The 23,861-nt window shown below is 36.0% G+C and overlaps 2 protein-coding genes and 1 pseudogene across 4 annotated transcripts; all 3 read right to left on the bottom strand.

The window, feature by feature from the left end:
- Window positions 1-102: 102 nt before the first annotated feature.
- CNX7 (co-factor for nitrate, reductase and xanthine dehydrogenase 7) lies at window positions 103-4,321 on the bottom strand. Of its 2 annotated transcripts, XM_010274359.3 has the most exons (3): window positions 4,144-4,321; window positions 1,559-1,952; window positions 103-766 (listed from the first exon to the last, which is right to left on the bottom strand). In XM_010274359.3, the coding sequence occupies exon 3, from the start codon at window positions 764-766 to the stop codon at window positions 425-427; it is 342 nt and encodes a 113-aa protein (XP_010272661.1). In that variant the 5' UTR covers window positions 1,559-1,952; window positions 4,144-4,321; the 3' UTR covers window positions 103-424. The 2 variants fall into 2 exon arrangements, with proteins under 2 accessions (XP_010272661.1, XP_010272660.1); XM_010274358.3 differs by lacking the exon at window positions 1,559-1,952 and having other exon boundaries at window positions 4,144-4,317.
- Window positions 4,322-6,257: 1,936 nt separating this feature from the next.
- Window positions 6,258-9,654, bottom strand: LOC109113897 (protein SRG1-like). The gene is made up of 4 exons (XM_088890323.1): window positions 9,355-9,654; window positions 8,897-8,973; window positions 7,817-8,168; window positions 6,258-6,795 (listed from the first exon to the last, which is right to left on the bottom strand). The coding sequence occupies exons 1-4, from the start codon at window positions 9,652-9,654 to the stop codon at window positions 6,529-6,531; spliced, it is 996 nt and encodes a 331-aa protein (XP_088746449.1). The 3' UTR covers window positions 6,258-6,528.
- Window positions 9,655-11,316: 1,662 nt separating this feature from the next.
- LOC104608445 (protein SRG1-like) lies at window positions 11,317-18,823 on the bottom strand (annotated as a pseudogene). Its single transcript, XR_016077670.1, has 4 exons — window positions 18,267-18,823; window positions 14,493-14,740; window positions 14,093-14,417; window positions 11,317-11,598 (listed from the first exon to the last, which is right to left on the bottom strand). The product of XR_016077670.1 is annotated as a protein SRG1-like (transcript).
- Between the last annotated feature and the right edge of the window lie 5,038 nt (window positions 18,824-23,861).

Genomic DNA, 23,861 nt, shown 5'->3' with positions numbered 1-23,861 from the left:
TGATACTTTCTCACCATAGTTCTGTACTTTTGCAGAGTTACAGTCAGAGTATTATCCAACTAACAGGAAATATGAATGCAACTATGCAAGGCATCATCCTGCTAGACTAAATATAATGTGAATCCTCAATTTCACCAAGGCAACTGCAAAAATAAAATCTAAACCAATCTGACGAATAGACCTCAACCCCCCAAAACCTCATCACGAAGTATGGATGTGCATGGAGTTGAAAGCTCAGAACTACAATCGGGAGAGAATGGTTTTCTGTGATGCCAAACCAGCACCATGTCTAATTTTCCAAATGCAGCTAATTATTGGTACAAGTTCAACAAATTCTAGTACACCCAATTGAATTAAAGCCCAATTGTTATTTTCTTTTCTTCTTTATTATATATTTATGTTTGTTCTTCTAGACATACATTCTTTAGCCTCCGCTAATTGGAGGAATGATGGCCAATTCATCTTTGTCACGAACCAATGAAGACTCGGATGTGTATTCCTCATTTAGAGCTAGAACCATGCATCCACGGATCTCGTCCAAGCGTGGAAACTTGGCAATGAGCAGATTCAAACAGTCATGGGCTGTACTACCAGTGGAGACTTCCAGAGAGATGCCTGTTAGGCCAGTAAGGTCTCGAGCTCTTGCAAAGAACAAAACCTTAATGCTAAGCAGTGAGTCGTCACTTGCCTTGGGTAAGATGTTTGCTTGTTGGGTCTCAACCTCTCCTCCCTGTTCTCCCATAGTGGAAAGTCCTCCCACGGACATCTAATGAAATGAGAGAGTGAAATTGGATTCAGTTATGGTAAACAAAGATGGCATTTTCATTTTGGTTTCAGAACACCCTCAATCGGTATGCAACGTAAGGGGAGCCTATCTAACAGCAAAACATAAATGTTGCAAGTTGCAACTGAAATGGGGCTACATCTCGTTGGCCAAAGGAGGTCATAGAGCCATGACACCTTGATACCTGTACATGTTACACGATGTCTACCCAGTATGACATGGGGTACTGCATGTGGCACTTCAGGAGTATTCTTTATAGCATGGATATTTCTAAAAATATAAAATGACATTTATTAACAAATCATGCTATACAAAATTTCCAACATAGAGTTTAACTAAGTTTTGAAATATATAAATATTGAGAAATGACATTAGTTCCAACAACTTGGTAAAAGCATGATACAAGCATATTAGGAGGCAGCTCTATACCTACATCCATATCTGGTATATATTTGGGCATCATAACCATCGAGATAAAGTTGAAGGCAATATACAAAGAATGACTCCTCTCCCTTAAATGGCTACATATGCCTATGTAGAAAAGGTTATGGACCACATGAAGTAACTTCTTCTCCTTGACACTAAAATGGCCTTCTTATCATTCTAGTGTTTTATTCCCAAGCCCCAGCATCTATCCATATCAACCCAACCAACAATCCCTGTTAAAGTACACATTCTAACTTAGTATTCCAGTCTGGAGTAGATCCCTCTAATTTCATACTAATAATGAGTTCCCTTCTGTCTATCAAATCACTCAACTCAACAAAGCCTTACCTTATTCCAGCTATATAGGATCTGCTACACGAATCTTTTCCACTGTGAAAATGCCTTGTAAAAGTCAGCCTTCAATGTCATTGTTTCTAGAAATTTTCTATGCACAACAGTACCATAAAATCTCTCCCACAATAAGGAATCAGGAACTGTACACCCTTCATCTATGATCCTTAAATAATCAAGCTTAGCTCTTGTATCACTTTAACAAATCCAGGGTATTTATTGTCCATAATGAGTACGCTAGCTCTATCTTTCAATTTTCTATCCTCTGTTCAAGAAGGCCCCCAGTTCCTCAGCTGCACCTCGAGGTGGATTTAGTTGTCTTACATGAGACTGAAGATATTCCCCACTCCTTGGAATGGCACAGCAAAATTTACTCATTCATTCTGCCTCCCTGTCCAGATGAAGTGCTCTTTATCAATATCATCTATTGTCCTTTATCCCAGTTATTCATGTATTAAAGATCATTGTATGTAAGCATAACTTCGGTAAAGAGAGAATACAAGTTAAAATTCCTAGTCATAAAAATTCAATAATGTTATAGTATCAAATTAATGACTACATACAATAATTTACATGATAAATCCTTCAGAAGATCTATCACAAATTATTAACAACTCATAACTACTAAAAGAGATAAAACACTCGTATCAATTATGTTTACTAAATAGGTGCCTATACTGTTAATTAGGAAGGGAAATCCAAGAAGTCATCTATAATTCCATAAAAGATGAACGAGTAACTACAGTAACAGGTTCAACTGCATTAAGAAAACAAGGGTAGTCGTTCTTTAACTTATAATAAATTTATTCTTTTAGGTAGTTTTTCCTAGAAACATAGCTATATCCATGAAAGCCTGGCATCTACGTCCAGCCCAGTCATGTATGGTCAAATTCCAATATATTACCATGTTGCCTGCCTGGATGGTTGAAATTTGGTTTAATTAAAATGAGATTGATGCTGATATGACTAAAACAGGCTAACTTGTTCTAATGATTGGGCCATCAGGTCCGCTAGCTATCATGTTATCCAAGTTTAATCCATCTTGTAAGCACCTACTAATTAAGAAGAATCACTAACTTCTTCACAAGTTGTAAGCCTGAAAACCTGACCTTATTATTCAGTTGCTATACTCATTAGTCAGCTAACTCTGTCTACCACAGCAAAAACAAAATAGTGTTAACTTATTATCAGGGAAGGATACCCAATATTTAGATACTATATTTTGATTGGATACCCAATATTTAGATGCAACCACTGAATTTAAATCAAGTTAAAATCGAGATTAGATATATAGTGCAGGGATGAAAATGAAAATAAAAGCACATGCAAAGGATTAATGAAAATCCTAGAACTAGGATTTGGTAACAGTAGTGAGGTCAACACCACTCCTTATTTGCTATTACTGCAACTCAACCTCTATGACTTATATATTGTTACCGATGTGCATATAACACACCCTTTGGACTAAATGGAATAATTAGCAAGTATGGAGACATTAGAGGTAGAAGTTTATGTTAGACATACACGCATTTACAATCTTAAAAGCATATACTTCATTCAGCTGTGTTTTCCTCTATAGAGGTGCACACGTATATTTTGTTTATACTTAAATAGTCCCAATATGCTTTTGGTTGTTCACCATAACAAGGACAACAATGGAGTTATACTCTTGGGCCTTATTTGAGTTTGGGATCCAAGCCAAGTAGAGAACTAGAGACTTGTAGATTTATACCTAGGGCTCAAAATTTTTACAACACTTTTGGCCTATAGTTTAGTATTTGAAGGGGATATTAAAAGAAAAAAGAATGAACTTGAGAATTAACAGAAAAAACAAACCTCGAGAATCCAAGCTTACTTGTAGAAATATAAGTAGAGGTTTCCGAGTTTGTACATCCTATTGTCTTTGCTTCTCAGAGGCAAGATTCCTTCCTTTTTTTTTTTCACTTGCACTCTTCCCTTTCAACTCAAGGTTACTAGAAAATTGTTCCCCACATGAAACATTTCTTGGAAATCAGTTTGGGGCATTTCCAATCTTCATTGAGTTGTTTTTTCTAACTTTCATTTTAGTTAATTTTATCCATCTAATTTAGGAGGCTTTTCTGATTGCTGGTTCATTTGTCGTTTCCCACACTCTTTCCCCTATTAACTGCTAAGGGTTAGACCTCAGACACCCGGTACTGTATCAATTGTTCTCTCCACCCTCAGAAGTAAAAAAAAGAGAAGAAAATTAAAGAGCAGTGAGAGGAAAGAGTACATGAAAAAAGTATATATTACTGTTGTTTTCACACGATGGAGCAGATAATTGTGGCTTTAAGATAAACATCAAAAACAGACAAATCTCAGGTCTGAAACATCAATTCCACAAAGAAATGTAACAAAACCACCAAGAACTCTGAAATAACAGGGAAAAAAGGGATCAAACATATACTAAATCACTATAACTGGGGCTTTAGCTTTCACCGAATAGATGAATGGAAGACGATAGAACCAATCAAAACCAGAGTGTTGAGCAACAAACATTAAAAGCGAGTTCAACCAGAAATAGCATCATATAAAAAAGGAATCAGATAAAAATCCCATACCTTAAAAGTTAAAACCAGTTGCAGGTGATCGAACCAACTAATTCTGCAATTCGAGTCCGAGATCGCCAGAAATAGTCAATGACTGTAGCATTCTTAACTACTCTGTTCTCAGTGTTCACTAATTTTTTATCTCGTTCCCAGTTTTCCCAAGCCTAGATAAACGAAAGAGTCGAAGAAAAGTAGAGAATAACAAGTAAAAACTTAAAAGCGCTGGAGTGTTCGACATGGGCTGGGCCCATGGGTCAACTACCAAAGAGGGTCCAGGCTGACCCATGTTAAAAACTCGAAAGAAAAGATGGGACGATCCATTTGTCCAAGAACCAACAAGCCCAACAAGCTCCAGTTTGGTTGATTTAGGCGAAGATTTAATCCATTTGGCTAGGCACAAATTGAGATGTCAATCCAAACTCCGAAGTTCTCCAGGCTCCATAGTTTGTACTTTGTAACGCAATTTCTTTTTGCGCTAATACAAATGCATGGGAGTGTAGACGGGAAGTGCAAATTCTGATTCAATTTTGCTTCAGGTTTTATTTCATCTGCAGGCTGCAGCACAAAAAAATTAAAGGGGAATAGGGGATCCACTCTATTTCCTCCCCCGCCTAATTTCTCCCATTGTTGCACCAAATTATCGGCTTTGTTTACACTTTGCAATGCAATTTCCTTTGCATTAGAACACATGTGTCAGAGTGTAAATGTGAAGAATGCAAATTCTGCTCCACTTTTGCTCCTGCTTTTACTTTGCTCCAGGTTTTATTTCATTCATTTGCACGGCCAACAAAATAAGGTAAAAATTAAAAATAAATAAATAAAATATTACACTTAAAAATCATTTACAGTCCCATACTTTTGTACCCTTTTAAACGAAATTGTGTTGAAACAAACCAGGCCTAAATGAAAAATCATTGGGTCAATTAACCATATAATTTGCCTCAACTTACCAAATTTATTAATATTGACTTATTTTTCATTATATTTTTAACACAAATCATAAGAAAATTGAAGAATCTTACGTCTCGCATAGAACATCTACAAATAATGCTACAAAAAACTGTCTCCAGTCCAAAAGAAAGGCTAATAACACAAATCATAAGAAGCCAAGGGTCTTCATTTTCCTTAGGATTAGGGGTGGCAACGAACCGAATTTTTCATGAGCTGCTCGAGTTCGGCTTGTGAAAAGCTCGGCTCGGCTCGGTTTCGATCGAGTTCGAGCTCGATCTCGAGCCCAATTAAATGGCTCGATTATTAAACGAATCGAACTCAAGCCTACTAGAGCTCGGCTCGCGAGCCGACTCGAATATATATATTTGATATATAATATATATAATAAAAATATTATAATGATTAATTATTATAGTTCTTAATTTTTTAAATATAAAATAAAAAAATTATATATAATTTTTATTTTTATAAAATATTTTTTCTAAATATTTTTATAAAATATAAAACGAGCTGAGCCGAGTCGAGCTCGAACTTATGAACTCTTGACTCGAACCGAGCCTGAGCTCGAGCCTTGTAGAATAGCCTCAAGCCGAGCTTGAGCCTGGTACTATTAAGCTCGGCTCAGATCGAATCCACCCCTACTTAGGATTGACAATAGGGCGGGACACCCCCTCTCCGTCCCCGGTTTGTAGCCAAAATTCCATACCCCGTCCTCAGTGGTGGGATGGGTTTGGAGCGGGGCACCTCCTCCCTGTGAGGAATGGGAATCCCTGAAAAATTTCCGCCCCAAGTCAATCACCTAAAAATACATCATAGTATTTTAGAAATTGGATTATGGAAATTTAGGAGTATTTTAAACATTGGATTATGGTATCCTAAAGGTTTTAGGAATTTGAAAAAAATTTAAGGATATTTTAGAAATTAATATAAAACCTAGGCATATTTTAGTAACTTATCACTAGGTTTGAGGAATTATATGCAAACCCCGTTCCCACTCCATCCTTAGTTTGGGGAAAACATATTTTTCCTAACCCTGCCCTGTCCCCATTTAAGATCAGGGAAAGCCCACCCAATTCGGGGTGGGGTGAGACTGGCCCCGGCTTCAAGGGAAAAGTTGCCATCCCTAATTTTTCAATTCATTCTTCCACAACAAACATGTTCCTTAAAGCCAGAAATTCATGGAGATCATTAATTTTCGTTTCAAATTTGGATATGGAAAGCACATTGAAGAACACCTCTATGTACTATGCTACCATTACAGTATAAGCTTAAACCATGCATACAGATGGATGAGCTGTTGCAGATTTCAGAACACCATCAATTGTGCCCTAGCAGCACTCTCTGAGACTTCACATGGAAATTAAAACAACAACAGTGGCATAGGTTTTTGTTCAAATCATTATTTCTTTTGGTTTAGCTAGATCTTCACATATGACAGATCAGAACTCAAATATAGTTGCCTTGGTCATTTTGAACTCTCATGAGATCAAAGTTTGTTTTTCCATGGAGTTCCCGAGAAAAGAACTGTTTGAAGTATTCCTTGACCCCAATTCTACTGAACAATGCTGGTGCATGTGGATTGACCAGGCTTGGTGCAGGGCCTATTTCTCCTTCAAGTTTTGGCCTATGAAATGCGGCGATTGAGATCCTTTCTTTCTCTGAGTTCACTGTTACTCGATGCTCAATGCTGCGGTATGCTCCATTTGTTACAATCTATCATAACCAACCAATCAAATAAGAAGATTAGTGCAACTAGAATTGGTTAAAGTATACACTCAAACTAGAAGACAATGACCAGTGCCCACAATTAGGGGTGTTACTTGGGCCGCCCAAACCCAACCCAAAAAAAAGATTGGTTAGATTTGGTTTGATTGAAATTCACTTTAGCAAAGTTTTAAAAGGCTAAAGGTGTAGTTGAGGGTAATGGCCCAAAATGGTGAAGTATAAATCTCAAGGGGTTGCTAGGCTTAAGCCTCAAAGTTTATAAATTGATAAAAATACCATATAATATACTAAGTTAGAATGATAGAAGAAGGTATAAATGTTTATAAAATAAAAGTTTATAGGCAATAACTTTCAATGGTTAAGCATTAAATAAAATAATAACAAATCAGCTAACAATTATAAACATTTTACATTTCATGTTTAAAAATGTAAAGTTCTCAAATAATTCAAATGACCAACTTAGAAGAAAGGAAATATAGGAAGAATCATCCATATAATTGGATTTAAGATTTATGGTGGTCTATGCAAAAAAAATCAATAAATAGCAAATAAATCCATTAGGAAAAGAAATGAAAAAAAAATAATAAAACTAGGATGTTAGAATTAGAATAATAAGAAAAGTCACTTAATATATCCAAGAGAAACTAAGAACTTGATTGACACATTTTGCATTGAACTCTCCAAAAGACCAAGAGAAACTAATAGAACTTGATTTCCTTAATTGGTTTTTCATGTTTACTTTTTATTTATTTGGCAGATAATTATTGAAGTGCTTCTTTCATATATTTTGAACTAAAAAAATGCATCAAATATATATATATATATATATATATATATATATATTTAAAGGTTTCATCAACATATTTGAAGGTTTCAACATATACCTTGAAATGAACATAAGTGTTCCACTGTTCCCATAAAGGAATGAATTTGATTAGATGATTATGGTCATCTAAATGGCGTTGGTTTTCAGTGCGAGAAGGATGCATAGCTTGTTCCAAGTTGTTACCTCCAAACAGTCCCCAATGTTGATTATGAAAGCGTTTGGAAGAGGTTTCACTGGAATCCATGTCCTTTGTTTCTTGATCTGGAGGCCTTCCGTTTCATTTACTTGAAGGAGAATGGTCAGACCCCCAGCATCTGAGTGGGGTGTAACACCAATTACTAGATCTGGTTGAGGACATGGTGGATAGTAATTCATCCCCATTCCTTGCATCCCATCTTCAAAGAACTCGGCCATCTCCTCGTCCTTCATTTTTAGAGCTTTTGCCATCTGCATTAACATACTCATAGCGAGCTTATTTATCTCCATAGAGTAAGCATCCAATGTCTCTCTGCTTGTTGAAAGAAAACATAAACAACTAAGTCAGTTTCAATTAAAGGAGAGAGAGAGAGGACCTGAAAGGAAGAGGGAGCATAGGAAACAGTCGGGACTAAACTTGTACTACCTAATGACTAGACTTAGGCTAAAAAATGTTAGGTCTGGAATCCAAATGTTGTGGTCAAGCCTGGCCTGAGCCCAAACTTGTGGACCAAGTCAGTCCGGGATCAGATTGGCAAGTCCACCTAAATTGCACCCCTGGGTTTTGAGGACGCATGAGTTTTCCCTCCTTCCCTTTTTTCAAATAATTTTTTCTTTACAGCTTGTCATATCATCAAAATTGATACTTATTAGCCTTTTAATAAGTCAATGTGCTTTATTAATAAATTGATCAACAAAAATAAAGCAAATGGTATTAGTTAATAACGATACAGATAGAGGACATGCAATATTATTAGTGGTACAACGAAGCAAGATTCCTCTTTTCTTAAAATTCAAGAGAATTCAGAATTTTCTTGCACATTTCTCTCTCTCTCTCTCTGGCACTGGCAGCATAAGGAACTAATAAATATCCAATAAATATTTTTCTATCCTGCATGCACTGCCATGCCATGTGGAAGCCAACTAACAGTGCAAAGATGACTAAAACCATAGTTAGAAAATGGGGGAGGGATATTTACTAGTTACTACTTGTCCACTTGTGAATTGAAGGATTCTATCTTCTATGAGAAAACACTCATTCATATTCATATCGGATTCAGGTTTTACACACCAGTGATGGAACAAGTGCTACTGACACCATTAGCCCGGATAAATGCATGCAAGGAGAAACAAAAATTCCAAACCTGATCAGGATGACCCAGTATTTGATTTGACAGTTAGCATCAATCCCAAACCAAACCGGAGAGACATTAGCTACATCAACCTTGTAGAACTAAATGTAGGCTCTTCGGAGTTTGGATCTGCTGACCACAAGGCGCTATGGCTGCACAATGGAAGCATCTCTTGTATTTCATCTTGTCATTGGTGGGACTTCGCAATTTTGTGCACAGCAGTATGTGGCTAACATATATAGCATGCATTTTGTGGTCAGAACTTAGAAGATCCAAACTCCATCATATATAGCATGCCCAATAGGTCTCTCACAACTCACAAGAGGAGCTAGCAGCACTGAAACTCTCATGCACATTTTGCTTTGCTTTGCAGATGTCTACTCATCAAGCAACAAAGAAGAAGAAATGTAGGTAATGGAGGCGAAGTACCTGGAAAAATCCCCAATCTCTGCAACCAGCGTCTAACTTCTTCAGTTCAGAGTCCATGGATTCATTATCAGAAAGTAAGCTTTGCATGTCAATAATTGGAATATTGGTGGGAACTGATGAATTGGTAATAGGGATGAATGGAGGGTCTTGGCCCGGCCGGACATATCGGGGTGGGACTGTGATCATGGGCTGTTTGGCCAACTCCTGGACACTAGGGACCAGGAGGGAGCTTCCCAGCACCGCTGGTTGTGCTTCCAATTCCATGGTTTTTTGCAGAAGAAATTAAGGGGGAAATGGAGGAATCTCTTATATATCCTACACTTCAATTCAAAGTGTTGCTGTGTTACGTGTTACGGTAACACGTGGGCTTTTCCTTTTCATTCTTTTTTTTTTTTATACTTTATCTAAATCAATCAAAAGAGGTTTTCACTTTTCACTACACAAAAGAAGATACGTTTTGTATTTTTGTAAATTCACCATTTTTTATTTTCAGTTAAAATTTAAAAATAATAATAATGAAGTCATTGAACAATGCCTTAAAGTTTATAAAAAATATATATATCATTTGATCGTTTAATAAACTTCCGCAATCCACCAATAAAATACTATACCAATTTAATCGTTCGATAAAACTCTAAAAGTTCACATGTATAGTAAGGGTCCGTTTGGTTAGTATTTGGAATCAGAATTGAAATGGTCCATTTTTATATTCTGTTTGATTTAGACAGGAATGAGAATGAAATTTCATTATCAAAGGAGGGACAAGGAATGGCCATTCTCTCAAATGGGGGAATGTCATTCCAGTAGGAATGGGAATGGGATTCTGGTTTTGCCCAATCAAATAGTTGGACTAGGAATAGCCCATTCTAATTCCGATTCCAGACCCCTATTCCTGTGAACCAAACAGGGCCTAACTTCACCGAAAAACCTATATATGATCCATTTTTATAGTTGGAACTGGAATTGGAATCGGAATAATTTATTCCCATAATCTGTTTGGTTTAGACAGGAATGAGAATTAGAATCAGTAGGAATTGAATTCCATTCCTAAGAAAGGGGGAGGGAATGGAATGGAGGAATGCCATTCTATCAGGAATGGGAATGGGATTCCAATTCCGCTCAACCAAATAGTTGAAATTAGAATAGCCCATTCCCATTCTGATTCGAAACCCCTATTCCTACAAAACAAATAGGGCCCTAGATATCCCATATCCCCAATGGCAGGAGAATGGGGGAAGTCTTAAAAAGAACCATTTAATTAAGCTGTTAGGTGAGGTTTCTAAATACCTTTTATTTTTTAACATGCCCTCACACGAAAGCCCATTGAGTTTGAAGCATGGACAAGCACAAACCCATCCATACCTCTATTGGATCATTAAGTAGAATTAAATTGATGATTGGATTATCCAATTAGCGTTTTTGTAAAGAAACCTTGACTTTTTTATTGATACATCCGAAGCCAAATTTCCCAAAATGGGGGATGAATTTAATTCTTTGCAGATGAATTGAACTTTGATTTGTGAGATGAGTGAAACTGAAATAGGGAATGGAATAATTGGGAGAAGCAAAATCAAGTTGCTTTTGTTTAAAAAAAAATCATTTTTTTTTTGTTTTTGAAACAAATCAGAATTATTGTTAAACAAATTCAAATCAGATGATTTTGATTTATTTTTAGAACTTGCAACAGAAGAAACAATTCACACATTCTAGAACACCCCGTAATTAATCAAACTCAAATAAAACATCTAGAAATGTTGTTCTCCAAACTGATTTTTTGTTTGGTTAGTTTAGATTTGGACAATTAGAACTTAAAATAGATGCCATTGACCATTAAAGTTTTGTAGTTATGAACTGTTGCAGATTTCCGAACGCCATTACATACACATATCAAAGAACACTCTAGCTTGCAATGGAAAACCACAATTGTCATGGCACAGTTTTAGTTTCGTGGTGGCCTTTGCCATTTTGAATTCTCATGAGCTCGAGGTTTGATTTTCCATAGAGTTCTCTGGCAAATATCCGTTTGAAGTATTCCTTGACACCAATTCTGCTGAACAAAGGAGGTACATTTGGGCTGATGAGGCTTGGTGCAGGACCTATTTCTCCCTCAAGTTTTGGACTGTGGAATGTTGCGATTGAGAGTCTTTCTTTCACCGAGTTCACTGTTACCCGATGCTCAATGCTGCGATATGTTCCATTTGTTGCAATCTGTCATAACAAATCAACCAAGTAGAACATAAATTGGGTAAGTGTCAATGCCAATTCCGATTAGCATTGAGCAGTGCACCCCATTGGCTGGCTGCAGTTATTGAGTTTGTGACAGGTGTTCCATTATATGTGTTTTTCCGTTTGCGTGATAGTGCAAAATATGAACTAATGCAAATCCAGCCTTTAATTTCTCTCGTTTTCCTTTAGTTTCTCTCCCACTCCCTCTTTTGTTCTTTTTTTTATTATTTTATTACACACTTATATGGTATTAATTAGATTGCATAAAAAAATAGGAAACCAACTTGGTATGGTTAAAAAATCATTACACATATTTGATAAAAATTTACAAGAAACTCTTGGTTATATAATTTACACCAACTGGAGAATGATAAAGATTGAGGGAGAAGAATGAGAGATAAAGAGAGATAGGTTTTGATTTGGCTACATACCGAAACTGGAAGAGTGAGAGAGACAGAGAGAGCGGGAGATCGAGAGATGATTGTGAGAGTGAGAGAGAAGGGAGGGAGATCGAGAGACAAAAGGAGTGGGAGAGAAACTGAAAACCTATTTTCGGTATAGGCTTTTTGTTGTGTTCAACATGGACTAAGAGTCTCATGTTGGCAATAGCCTCATAAGCTTCTGATGACATGGCAGGGTTTTTATAATTTGAAATGTAGAGCTGGTTGTTAGAGTTTTGTTGGTTTTTGGACCAACCTGCAACCTAATTTTAAATGTGCAACCGACTTTGATTATAATTTTCTCTTTAAATTATATATTTCATTTACATTATATAAAATATTTTTACTTATCGCACTTAATTTTTGTTTGCCTATGGTATCATTTGACTCAATACACTAACCCACCATCTAAAAAAATATTTGATTTCTAAGTTGACATTAAATTTTTGTATTACATTTTCATCATTAAAAAATTATTTATTATGTATAAAACTTATTTTTGTTCAACATAATGAATGCATGATATTAGAGATGTACCCAATATTTTATTTTTTATAAATATATAATATTAGATATGTGCTCAAAATTTTCTTTATCTTTTTTTAGTATTTTTTGTGATTCTTTGTATTTTCTATTATTAAAAATTTTATTAATTGATTATAACATCATTTCATTTATAGGTGGATTTTAAATTTGGCATTCCATTTTCACCATTAATAAAAATATTTCTTACACTTCTTAGTTATTTATTTTATTTTTATTATTTAATTATGACATTATTTATGAATCCATTTGACCCCAAATGGTTGAATTGTTTGCCCACCACTGGGAGGGAAGAAAATGGTTTTGTTTTCAAATTAATTTTCAAAATATTTATTTTTATACTATTAAAATTAATATTATGAATTTAATTACAAGAATTTAATGGTAAAAAAATATATCTTAAATATAGGATTTAATGAGAGAGAATAGGAAAATATTTTTATTTCCAATTGGTTTTAAACTTTACATTCCATTTCCATCATTAGTAAAAACATTTCTTATTTATCATAACTATTATTGTTTAATATGTATGTTAAAAATGTTTCTAATTTTTTTTAATTTTATTATTTAATCGTGGCAACATGGATTTATCCATTTGACCCAAAATGATTTAATTTCTTATCACCACGTAGATGAAAACACTATATTTCCTAGGTAGATGTTAAAAGTATAAGCTTTTATGTTTTTGGAATTATTAGTTTATTAAGTATGAATTCAATTAATAGAACTTCATGATGAGAAGAAACAAAACTGACTTAAATATATGATTCAATGAGCATGAATGCAAGTTAATAACTTAAATGTTGGATTTAATGAGAGAGAATTGAATGCATTGAATATTTTTAAATTACCTCTTTTCAACTCATTTAATATTAAAAACTGATTACCCTATTTGCCCTCATTCTTTTATTAATAAATTTAAATATAAATGGGTAAAATTTGTCCTTAGAAAATTCAAAAAATATTCACGAGGCCATTCGTGCTTTTCAAAGAAGTATTTTCTATGTATTTGTATTGTACATATTTGTATTTGTACTCCTTCCAAAGCTTAAGGAGTGAATTTGATAAAATGATTATGATTATCCAAATGGGTATAAGACATCTTTTTTCAACCAGATTTTCAGATCCCCTATACTCACGTTGAGCTGACTTTTGCTCCTATTATAAAAGAGGAAATGGTGATAATAGGAGCAAATAAAGTTCTTTCATTTGCGCCTTACACCAAGTCATACACTAACCAATGAAAAGAGGTCATGTATGCTCACTTAATTTCAAGTTTTCAACTCTCAAATCTGAGAGTGGATGGGTATGATAGCAGAACTTTGACCAATCAGAACTCGCCCCCTTCTTGAATTTTGATGAATTTTCACCGGTTAGTATATGCCTTATAGTGTAAGGTGCAAGAATAGGAGATTCAGACAGGATAAAAGAATATGAGTAGGCCATATTCATGGTTTTATGTGGATTTAGCTTGTTTCTATTCACGTTGTTACCTCCAAAGAGTCCCCAATGTTGACTATGAAAGCATTTGGAAGTGGTTTAATTGGAATCCATGTCCCCTGTTTCTTGATCTGGAGGCCCTCCACTTCATTTACTTGAAGGAGAATGGTCACGCCCGAAGCATCTGAATGGGGTGCAAGACCAATCACTAGCTCTGGTTGAGGACATGGAGGATAGTAACCGATCCTCATACTTTGCATTCCATCTTCAAAGAACTTGGTCATTTCCGTGTCCTTCATTTTCAAAGCTTTTGCCATCTGTAGTAAGATACTCATTGCAAGCTTGTTCATCTCTGAAGAGTAAGCATCTAAGGTCTCTCTGCATGTTGAAAACAAACATAATCAATCAAATAAATTAGAATTGAGGACTTGGGGAGAGAGAGCGAGAGATGACCTGAAAGGAAGAGGGATATTAGGAAATAGGTGATCTTTCCTTAGATGGGTAGGAAGGGTCGCAATGTAAAACATGTCCCCCCAATCGAGTTTTTGGTTCTCTGATATCACTAAGATCTGCCCAAATCCCTCAACTTCGCCTGGTTTCTGCCAAAGCTTCTTCTTCTCTTCCATGGGAAGATTGAAGAATTCTTGGATCTCTAACTTCAATTTCTCCACCAATGAGGAGCTTACTCCATGATTAACCAACTGCATGTAGACATTTCATGGTTAGTGCATTGTAGTTGAACTAAAAATAGTTTTCGGTGGGTTAGAGAGGGTGATCATATGAAGCTGGGCCTTTGGGCCTCAAGAGTTGCTCACCCTCATTTTCTCTCCTTCTCTCTTTCATCTTTTTAGTGGTCCTTTGGAATTGGAATTTGTTCCTCACAGCCACACCCCACCATGTATTGGGAACATCTTCCCTAAATAATAATAATATACAAGTATGGGAGATGTTCTTGATGTGCAACACAGGCATGCTGTGAAGTTGGTGCAAGGATTGTTGTATGAGAAGCAGATCCGGACTCGTGGCTTTGGCCCCAATAAGAGCAGCAACGTGCTATATGCAAGACCCACTTAATAGGCTTAGTGGGAATCCACGTGTTCGAACTCGTGCCTTTTCAAATGAAGGAATACTTAAGTGACCAAGTGAACTTCTGGGATCATCGGCCTTTGTTTTAGTGTGATAGAAACTAGAGGTGACCAATCTGTTACAGGGTTGGGTCTGGCTTCAAATTCTTGGAACCGACCCCCACCTAGCCTGTTTCCATGGTGTTTCACTTGACCATTGAATTACTTAAGTGATTTGATCATTTGTTTTCATTTTAATATTTGAATGTGTATAATAAGTAGTGTAAAATGTAATACTTGCAAAATTTAAATTTAATTTATAAGTTTTTAACCATATAATGATAATCTACATATTAAGTTATCCAATTTAATCAATAAAGATAATATAAGTTTTAAATTATATATTATGTTTATTAAACATCAAGTTTTTAAAGAAGATGCTTTTCTTGTGAAGGGGGAGAGTAAAGAAAGTACAGGTTTCATGGGTAGTTGGAACCGATCTTAAAACCACCAAGGCTAGAATCTACCTTTACAGGGTAGGTTCCGGTTTCAAAAACCTGGAACCGAACCCTATTCCAGGGTTTGCCATGAAACTGAATCAAACCGGCCCATGCTCATCCATAATAGAAACTGATTTGAAGTCTAGAAGTCAAAATCTTGAACCTTATAAGGCCCTTTTAAATTATTTATTACCAAATCAAATCAAAAGAAAATAAAATTCCCATTTATCAAATATAAGTAAGCCGAGTCCTTAAAAATCCCAAAAGAACTCAACAATAGGAGTAGTTTTCAGCAAAGATAAAAGAAATTGTAACATATCAGGTCCATATGACCGGGGCTGATACGCATCATTTTGGCAGGGTATATTGAATACATAGTTTTCAGTGTTCCTTTTTTTTAATGCTTCTTTTAAATTACATCTTTTTCATCGCATCGGAATGTATTGATATTTTGAGATTGTTAGGGCCCATGGGTTAAAGGCATGGGCTGTTTAGCTCACCACACTTATAGATCCTCAGATATCTCTCCATTATAACTAAAACACACCATTTAGAAAGTCAAATTAAGGGAAAATTATTGGCTGTCTAAATTCAACAGTCCGGGCTGTGTACATGGGCTCTTCCACATGACACAGTTAGTTCACACACTCCTTGTAACAGTATCGGTGCTGCATGCATTGGTAGTTGAACTAATGCGCCATAGGATAAAAGCCCTGTTCAGCCCAGGCTGTCAAATGTGCACAGCAAAAGTTCTCTCCAAATTTAAAAATGCTGTGTGATCATGGGCCATTTTGGTCAGACTTGATATGGGTTTTGCTCAACCTGAACCCAACCAAAGGTGTTCAACTATAGGTGATCACAAGTGACCCACAAAAGAGAGACCCATTGAAGCAATAAACTGTATGATCATGAATGCAAATCTATATGTGTTAGGTGTCAACAAATTAATTAGATGGACCATCATGGTCGTCCAACTTAATATCTGGATTTTGGACTACTTATGAACAGCTTAAGTCAATGTGCTTTATTGAATCCTTTTAACGAATGAGTAACTAAACTAAATTGATCATCAAAGATACATCAAATGGTAGCAGTTTATAACCCTAGAAATAAAGGGTTTACAATGGCTATGCTCGAATAAGCTCAGGATGGGGAAAGAATTCAAAGCAGTTTTAAACCCTAAAGTGCATTGTGCTTTAGGGTTTTGAAAACACAAATCCTCAAGTTTATCCAAACACAACTTTGGTTGTCAAACATTAAAGCAAAAAGCAAAAGGGATCAAGCAAAATTCATTTTTATCTTCTTTTTTCTTTTAGAGAAGAAAAACTCTGAATTTGCTTAATTCTCTCGAAGAAACCCCAATCTCTGCAAGCAGTATCTAATTTGGCCAATTCCGAGTCCATGGATTCACCAAAAATTAAGTTGAGCATGTTGATTACCGGGACAGTGGGAACTGATGAAGAATTGGAAATAGGGATGATTGGAGGGTATTGGCCTGAACGGATGTATCGGGATGGGACTGTGATCATAGGCTCTTTGGCCAATTCCTGGACACTAGGGACCAGGAGGGAGCTTCCAAGCACCGGTGGTTGTGCTTCCATGGATTTGCAGAAATCAGGTAGAATGGGTGAAGCTCTTCCCACAGTTCTAATCCTTTGAATTGATAAAACGAGAGGTTAAGAGAAGCTAGATTAAATCTCCTTTTTCCTGTTGGGTGTGTTACGATTGACTAATACATCTGATTGGTCATCACTTATAATGATTTTTTCTTTTTCCTTTTTTAGTTTTTGTTTGTTCTGAACCCTGTTGGAAAATAAAAACATTGTATCTGGACTGCTCCCTCAATAATTTTGAGGCTTAGCATGTAAACAAAAATGTGTCTCCATCATCTGCATTTTCTGGAATTATTGAATAAGACAAACCCTCTTTAATTTCTTTTCTTTCGTTATGAAGGATACAAAAATGTGTCTCCATCATCTACATTTTCTGGAATTATTGAAGAAGACAAACCCTCTTTAATTTCTTTTCTTTCATTATGAAGGATGAAACGCTTGGAAATCCATAAACCAAATTTCAACTTAAATTGATGGCTCTTGGGTTTCTGATTTTAAAATGTCTCATAAACTCCAAGCTTAACGACCCTCCTAGAGAAGACAGTACTCCTCAAAGTTAAAAGACATATTAACATCAAGAAGTTTGCTATTGAGCACAGTATATATATCATGTATCCAAGTATGCAGAAAACTCAAATATCGTTGCCTTTGCCATTTTGAATTCTCATGAGCTCAATGTTTGATTTTCCATGGAGTGCTCGAACTAAGAACCGTTTGTAGAATTCCTTGACCCCAATTCTGCCAAACAATGCTGCCACACTTGGGCTGATCAGGCTTGATGCAGGACCTATTTCTCCTTCAAGTTTTGGGCCGTGGAATGTTGCAATCGAGAGCCTCTCTTTCACTGAGTTTACTGTTGCCCGATGCTCAATGCTGTGATATGCTCCATTTGTTGCTATGTGGGCAAAAGTTTTTGCTTAAATTTGACCTCTACTTGAGGAACAAGGAAAAGGAAATAATGGCTGATTCTAAACAAGCTTCTAAGTATGATATATATGCATCTATATATGAAATTAATTAACGGAAAAGTAATATATAGTGGCAGAATACCTGGAAGAAACCCCAATCTCTGGAAGCAGCATGTAATTTGGCTAATTCCGAGTCCATGGATTCATCATCAGAAAGTTAGCGTTGCATGTCAATAACTGGAATATTGGTGGGAAATGAAGAATTGGTAATATGGATGATCGGAGGGTCTTGGCCTGGCCGGACATACCGGGGTGGGACTGTGATCATGGGCTGTTTGGCCAACTCCTGGACACTAGGGACCAGGAGGCAACTTCCCAGCACCGGTGGGTGTGCTTCCATGGACTTTAGCAGAAGAAAGGGTAACGGAGGAGACTCTCAAGCACAATGGGGAGGTGGAGGAACAAAGTCTCTGTCTTCTACCATCAGTATTCAGGTTTATAGTTTATAACCTCCGACGAAGGTGTTGAACGGATTTGGGAGAAAAACAATGGTGAATTTCTCACCCAAGATTTCTTTACTTTGATCGCTCCGTCAAATGATGTTGTTGCGTCTTCTCAAGTTAAAAAGAAAATATTTTTTAGACTGAATATTAGACAATCCAATCCATTGTTGTAGGGGATGGGAATGGGCTACAATTGTAGAAGACAAAGACAAGTGGCTTTCTCATTTTCTAGAAATCTTGACACGTGCCCATTTCTGAAAATTTCCTAGTAAAGCACACAACCCACTACCAAGTTATAACTCCCCATCATTCAAACACATGGCCTTCTCATTTTTCTAGAAGCTAGACACAAGGCATTTTCTAAAAAATTCCGAGTAAACCCCACAACCTAGTACCAGGCTACAGTTCCTCACATCCAAACACATGGCCTTTTCATTTTTCTAGAAAGTTAGATACTGGCATTTTCTCTGAAAAGTTGCTCCTAAAGCCCATAACCTACTACCACCATTTTCAATCAATTCCTAAAAAAATGCAAAAATAATTATTCACAACCACTTTCAATCCATATTCTAATAATTATTGAAAAGTTATTTTTAAAATTTTAATAATTATTTAAAATATTAATAAATATAAATTTAACATTATTGATTCCATAATATAAATTTATCATTATTGATTCATAGTACTTAGTACAACGTCATTCATTAGTTAATATTTAAATTAATAAAAATAAAATAATTCAAAAGTAAAAAATATTTTTTATTAATTTTCCATTTATTGATTTGTAACCTTTGGATGAAAAGCCTACAGTTGCATTAATATCATAAAGAAAAATCATGTGGAGTGAAGGTCCCCATGGAACATGGATGGGTATAACATTTTCCCCATCGGCACGACAGGGATAGGGATTTTTCATGGGGCTCACCCTGCTTAAAGCTGGCAATTTTTTACCCAATCCATCTGATCTGACCCACCCATCCACTTCCAACCCAACCATACCCACTCATCTCTCAGGTGGGTTAATGTGGGTCAAGCAACCCATTAGGGTCAAGGAAAGAGGGCCAGGGTGGGTTGGGTCAAGAATATCATACGGTCACGTCAAGGTTTGGGGGAAATTGGGAAAAGACTTTGAAACTATTATTTGAAATTTGAATCTCCCAAGAGCTTCGTTCTGCAATACTTTAGCGTCTGTTTGGCATCTATGTCGTTGCTCCAGAAAACGGTGACACATCAGCACCACATCGAAAAAACGGTGCTCTATGAAGTGCCTGTTTGTTTGGAGCAACGCCGAATTTGATGTTTTTTCAGATTGCAGCTCATTTTGTTGCTGACGAGAACGTGATGTGGCAGCGACGCAGACTTCCTTTAATGGGTAGAAGTGCTGAAAATAGACATAGAGCACTGGTACCAAACAAAAAGTATTGTTGTTTCTCTAGGAAGCGTTCTACCTAACAGCAATGTTTCCAAACAAAAAAAAAAAAAAAGAAGACATTGTTTTCTCTGCCAACTCACACATCAGCAGCAGCATGCTGTATCTAAACATCTATGCATGTGAACCTCTATGGACTCTTTCAAGTTTGAACATGGAAAGTGACTGCCCAACAGTTTATTTATGAGGGCGGTGCTTTCATGGAATCCATGGGCTGGGTTTGGTTTATACTCCATTCATTTTTTTTTTTTGGAAGCTACTTACCCGGGTAATTGCTTCCATGGAATTTGTGGGCTGGGTTAGGGTTAGGTTTAGGCCCCATTCATTTTTCGAGAAGTTACTTATCCGGGTAAATGCTTTCTGAAAAACATTTATCCGAGTAAGTGCTTCCTAAGAAATAAATTATCCGAGAAAGTATATTTACTAATGTTTTTTTTTCCAAGGTGAATAAGATAATGGCCATTTTAGCTATGAAATGTCATTATTACAAAGGGCAATTTTGTCCCATCAAAGTGTTGGCAACTTTCTCATAAAGTAAGGAAGTTATTTATTCACTTGGGAGAATGATATCTAGGGAAAATGAATTTTCTATAGACCCCAAATAAATATGAAAAAATAACATGGGTATCTTGGTCAAGAAGAACCAAAATCTCATTGACTGACTTTCCCTCCACTCAAAATCCAAAAAACGAATAGGTCCTTAGGATTGCAAAGTGGGCCATGTTAGGTACTTAAGAGTCATTTAAACCCACTAATGAAAGTACAAGATAGTTCTTATTCAGATAATTCAAATATCTAATAGGTCGAATTTGGATATCTTATTCATATTGAATAGTTAATCGGATTCGAATTTAGATATGACCTGATTCGATTTGATAATATCCAAATTCAATAGATTATTTAATTCTTATATGTAATATATAAAATTTTTAAATGTTTTATATAATTTATATATAATAATTAAATTATATAAATAATTTATATATTTATATACTTTATATAAATAAAATGTTTATTTTATATTTTATTAATTACCTAAAATAATTAATTAGACAAAATCGAATCAAATAGAATATTCAAATATTTAATCGGATTCGAATTCAAATATTAATTTTCAATATCTGCCTGATATTGAATCGAAATCAGATATCAAATTTTTTAATCGGATTCAAATTTGGATATTACCTAATCAAATAGAATATTCAAATATTTAATCGGATTCGAATTCGAATATTAATTTTCAATATCTGCTTGATATTGAATCGAAATCGGATATCAAATTTTTTAATCGGATTCAAATTCGGATATTGCCTGATCCAATTCGAATTCGATCCATTTACACCCTTAACCCAAATAGGCCCTCTATCGATAAACAGTTTAAGCTCAGTTTGGAAGGAGTACATATGCAAATATGTAAAGTGCAAAACCTTGTTCTTTGTATGTATTTGTACTATACAGATTTGTCTTTATACTCCTCCCAAACCGAGCCTTAGGTATTGTTTCATATTCCCATTAATCTTCTTCTTCTCTCTTCCTCTCATTCTCTTTTTTTTAATGTTCCTACCATTTCCTTTCACATAAGTTCTCCCTCTCCCTCTCTCTCTCTCTCCTTTTCCTTCTTTTTTTTCTTTCCCGTTGCATCATACCATTTTACCAATGGATTCCTCCTCCATAACCAAATTTTTAATTCCCAAAATGCGAGATGAATTGAAATGTTGGCGTATGAATTGAACCGTTGGTGATTTGTGAGATGAGTGAACATGAAGAAATAAGGAATGAATTGGGAGTAGGGGTGTAAATGGGACTGGATTTGGTCCAATCCGATCCAGTCCAATGTGAGGTGCAATCTAATCCAATGAATATTTTAGATCATTTTGGACCGGTTCAATTCGATGCTTGGACTGTCCAATTTGCTCAAATTTCTTTTAATTTAGATCAGTTCTAATCCAAACCCGGTCCATCGATACTTATATTCTTATTTCCTTTCAATGGACGAGATATTGGCTCAATCCAACCCAATCCATATACATTTTGCAAGGTGGACATGTATGTAGGGTCCATGCGTGGACATGTATGTGGGGCCCATATACATTTTGCAAGGTGGGGCCCACATACCATTAGTGGACATGAATGTAGGGTCCATGTGTGGACATGTATGTGGGGCTCACATACATTTTACAAGGTGGGCCCCACATGCCATTGGTTGATATGCATATGGGTCCATGTTTGGGCATGTATGTGGGGCCCACATACATTTTATAAGGTGGGTCCTGCATAATACCTAATGTGGGCCCACATACATTTTTCAAGGTAGGTCCCACTTACACATTCAAATAGTTTTTGTGGAAAAATAACCCATTTTCTCCAAATGTATTTATCGTACCACACGTTCGAACAGATGTCCTTATCTTTGTAAAAGCTTCATTTGAAACTTCTTGAAAAAGCCCAAATTCGGGCTTCTAGCGTCTTTTATGGGCTGAAGCTTTTCTCAAATAGATGTCCTTATCTTTGGGAAATGCTCAATGACAAAAATGGAATCTCTTCAAGAACAATTTAGGGCTTTTTTGCAGGTGGTCTCGACAAGAAATTAACTACCAAAACTCAGCTAGCAGTGATACTCACAGAAGTGTAAGACAGAGTATCTTGATGGCATTGGGAGTCAGCTATTCATTTCACCTCCCGTAGTAAAGTTGCTGATTGGAATTTCTTAATTGACAAGATGAAAGGGAAATTGCAAGGATGGCAATCAAACCTACTCTCTCAAGCGGGCCAAACAGTGTTGGTTAAAACCACGCTAGAGGCAATGCCCATGTATCTATCACTTGCAAACAAAACTCCCTTTGTGATATCCCCCCTTCCGTATGAAACCCAAATTCCTTTTGTTATATCCCCTTTCTTTCTAGAATCCTTCCGGTGCATATTGTTGATTAATATTATTGTATTTCTGGAATCCTTTCTTTCTTCCCTAACTCTTGCGGGATCCAATGGATGAGTGAGATTAGGGATAGCAATTTCTCTTATTTCCCCGATTCTCGTGGGATCCGTATCTAATGGGGCGGGGATGGGGGTGATTTTTCCCCATGAGGACAGGGATGGAGAAATTTCCATCCCCATTGGCAAGGATGGGGCGGGGACAGGGAGAGCACTTCTCACCCTGTGGGATCTCCGCTAATATATGTATATATGTACGCATACATTTATACATGTATATATACATTCGTCTATATATTAATATTTTTAAAAATATGTTTGAATCTTTTCTAATATGATTGTAATTTTTAATTATTTTATTTTTATTTTTTAAATAAAATAAAAATAAAAACAAAATGGTTGACATTATAAAAAATCACGGGGAGTGGGGATCCCCATGGGGGCATGGATGGGGATAAGATTGTCCTGTTAGCGGGGACGGGGATGGGGATGGTGAGAGGCTCCCAGTCCCCGCCATGCCCCGTTGCCATTCCTAAGTGAGATCCTGACTCTTACGAGATCCACCCAACTAGGGGTGGATTCGAACTGAGCCAAGCCGAATAGTACCAGGCTCAAGCTCGACTTGAGACTATTCTACAAGGCTCGAGCTCGAGCTCAATTCGAGCCAGAACCTTGAGCTCGAGCTCAACTCGAGTCAAAAGTTCATAAGATCGAGCCCGACTTGGCTCAAGTACGATTTTGAGAAAAAATATTTTATAAAAATAAAAATTATATATAAAAAATTTAATTTTAAATTTAAAAATTTAAGAATTATAATAATTAATAATTATAATATTTTTATTATATATATATATATTATTTTCTATAATTTTAT

Source organism: Nelumbo nucifera, chromosome 6 (assembly GCF_055504915.1).
Source record: "Nelumbo nucifera cultivar China Antique chromosome 6, China Antique-T2T, whole genome shotgun sequence".
NCBI classification, from domain to species: Eukaryota; Viridiplantae; Streptophyta; class Magnoliopsida; order Proteales; family Nelumbonaceae; genus Nelumbo; species Nelumbo nucifera.
Note: the sequence above shows the minus strand (reverse complement) of the source record. Positions and strands in the feature narration are given on the sequence as shown.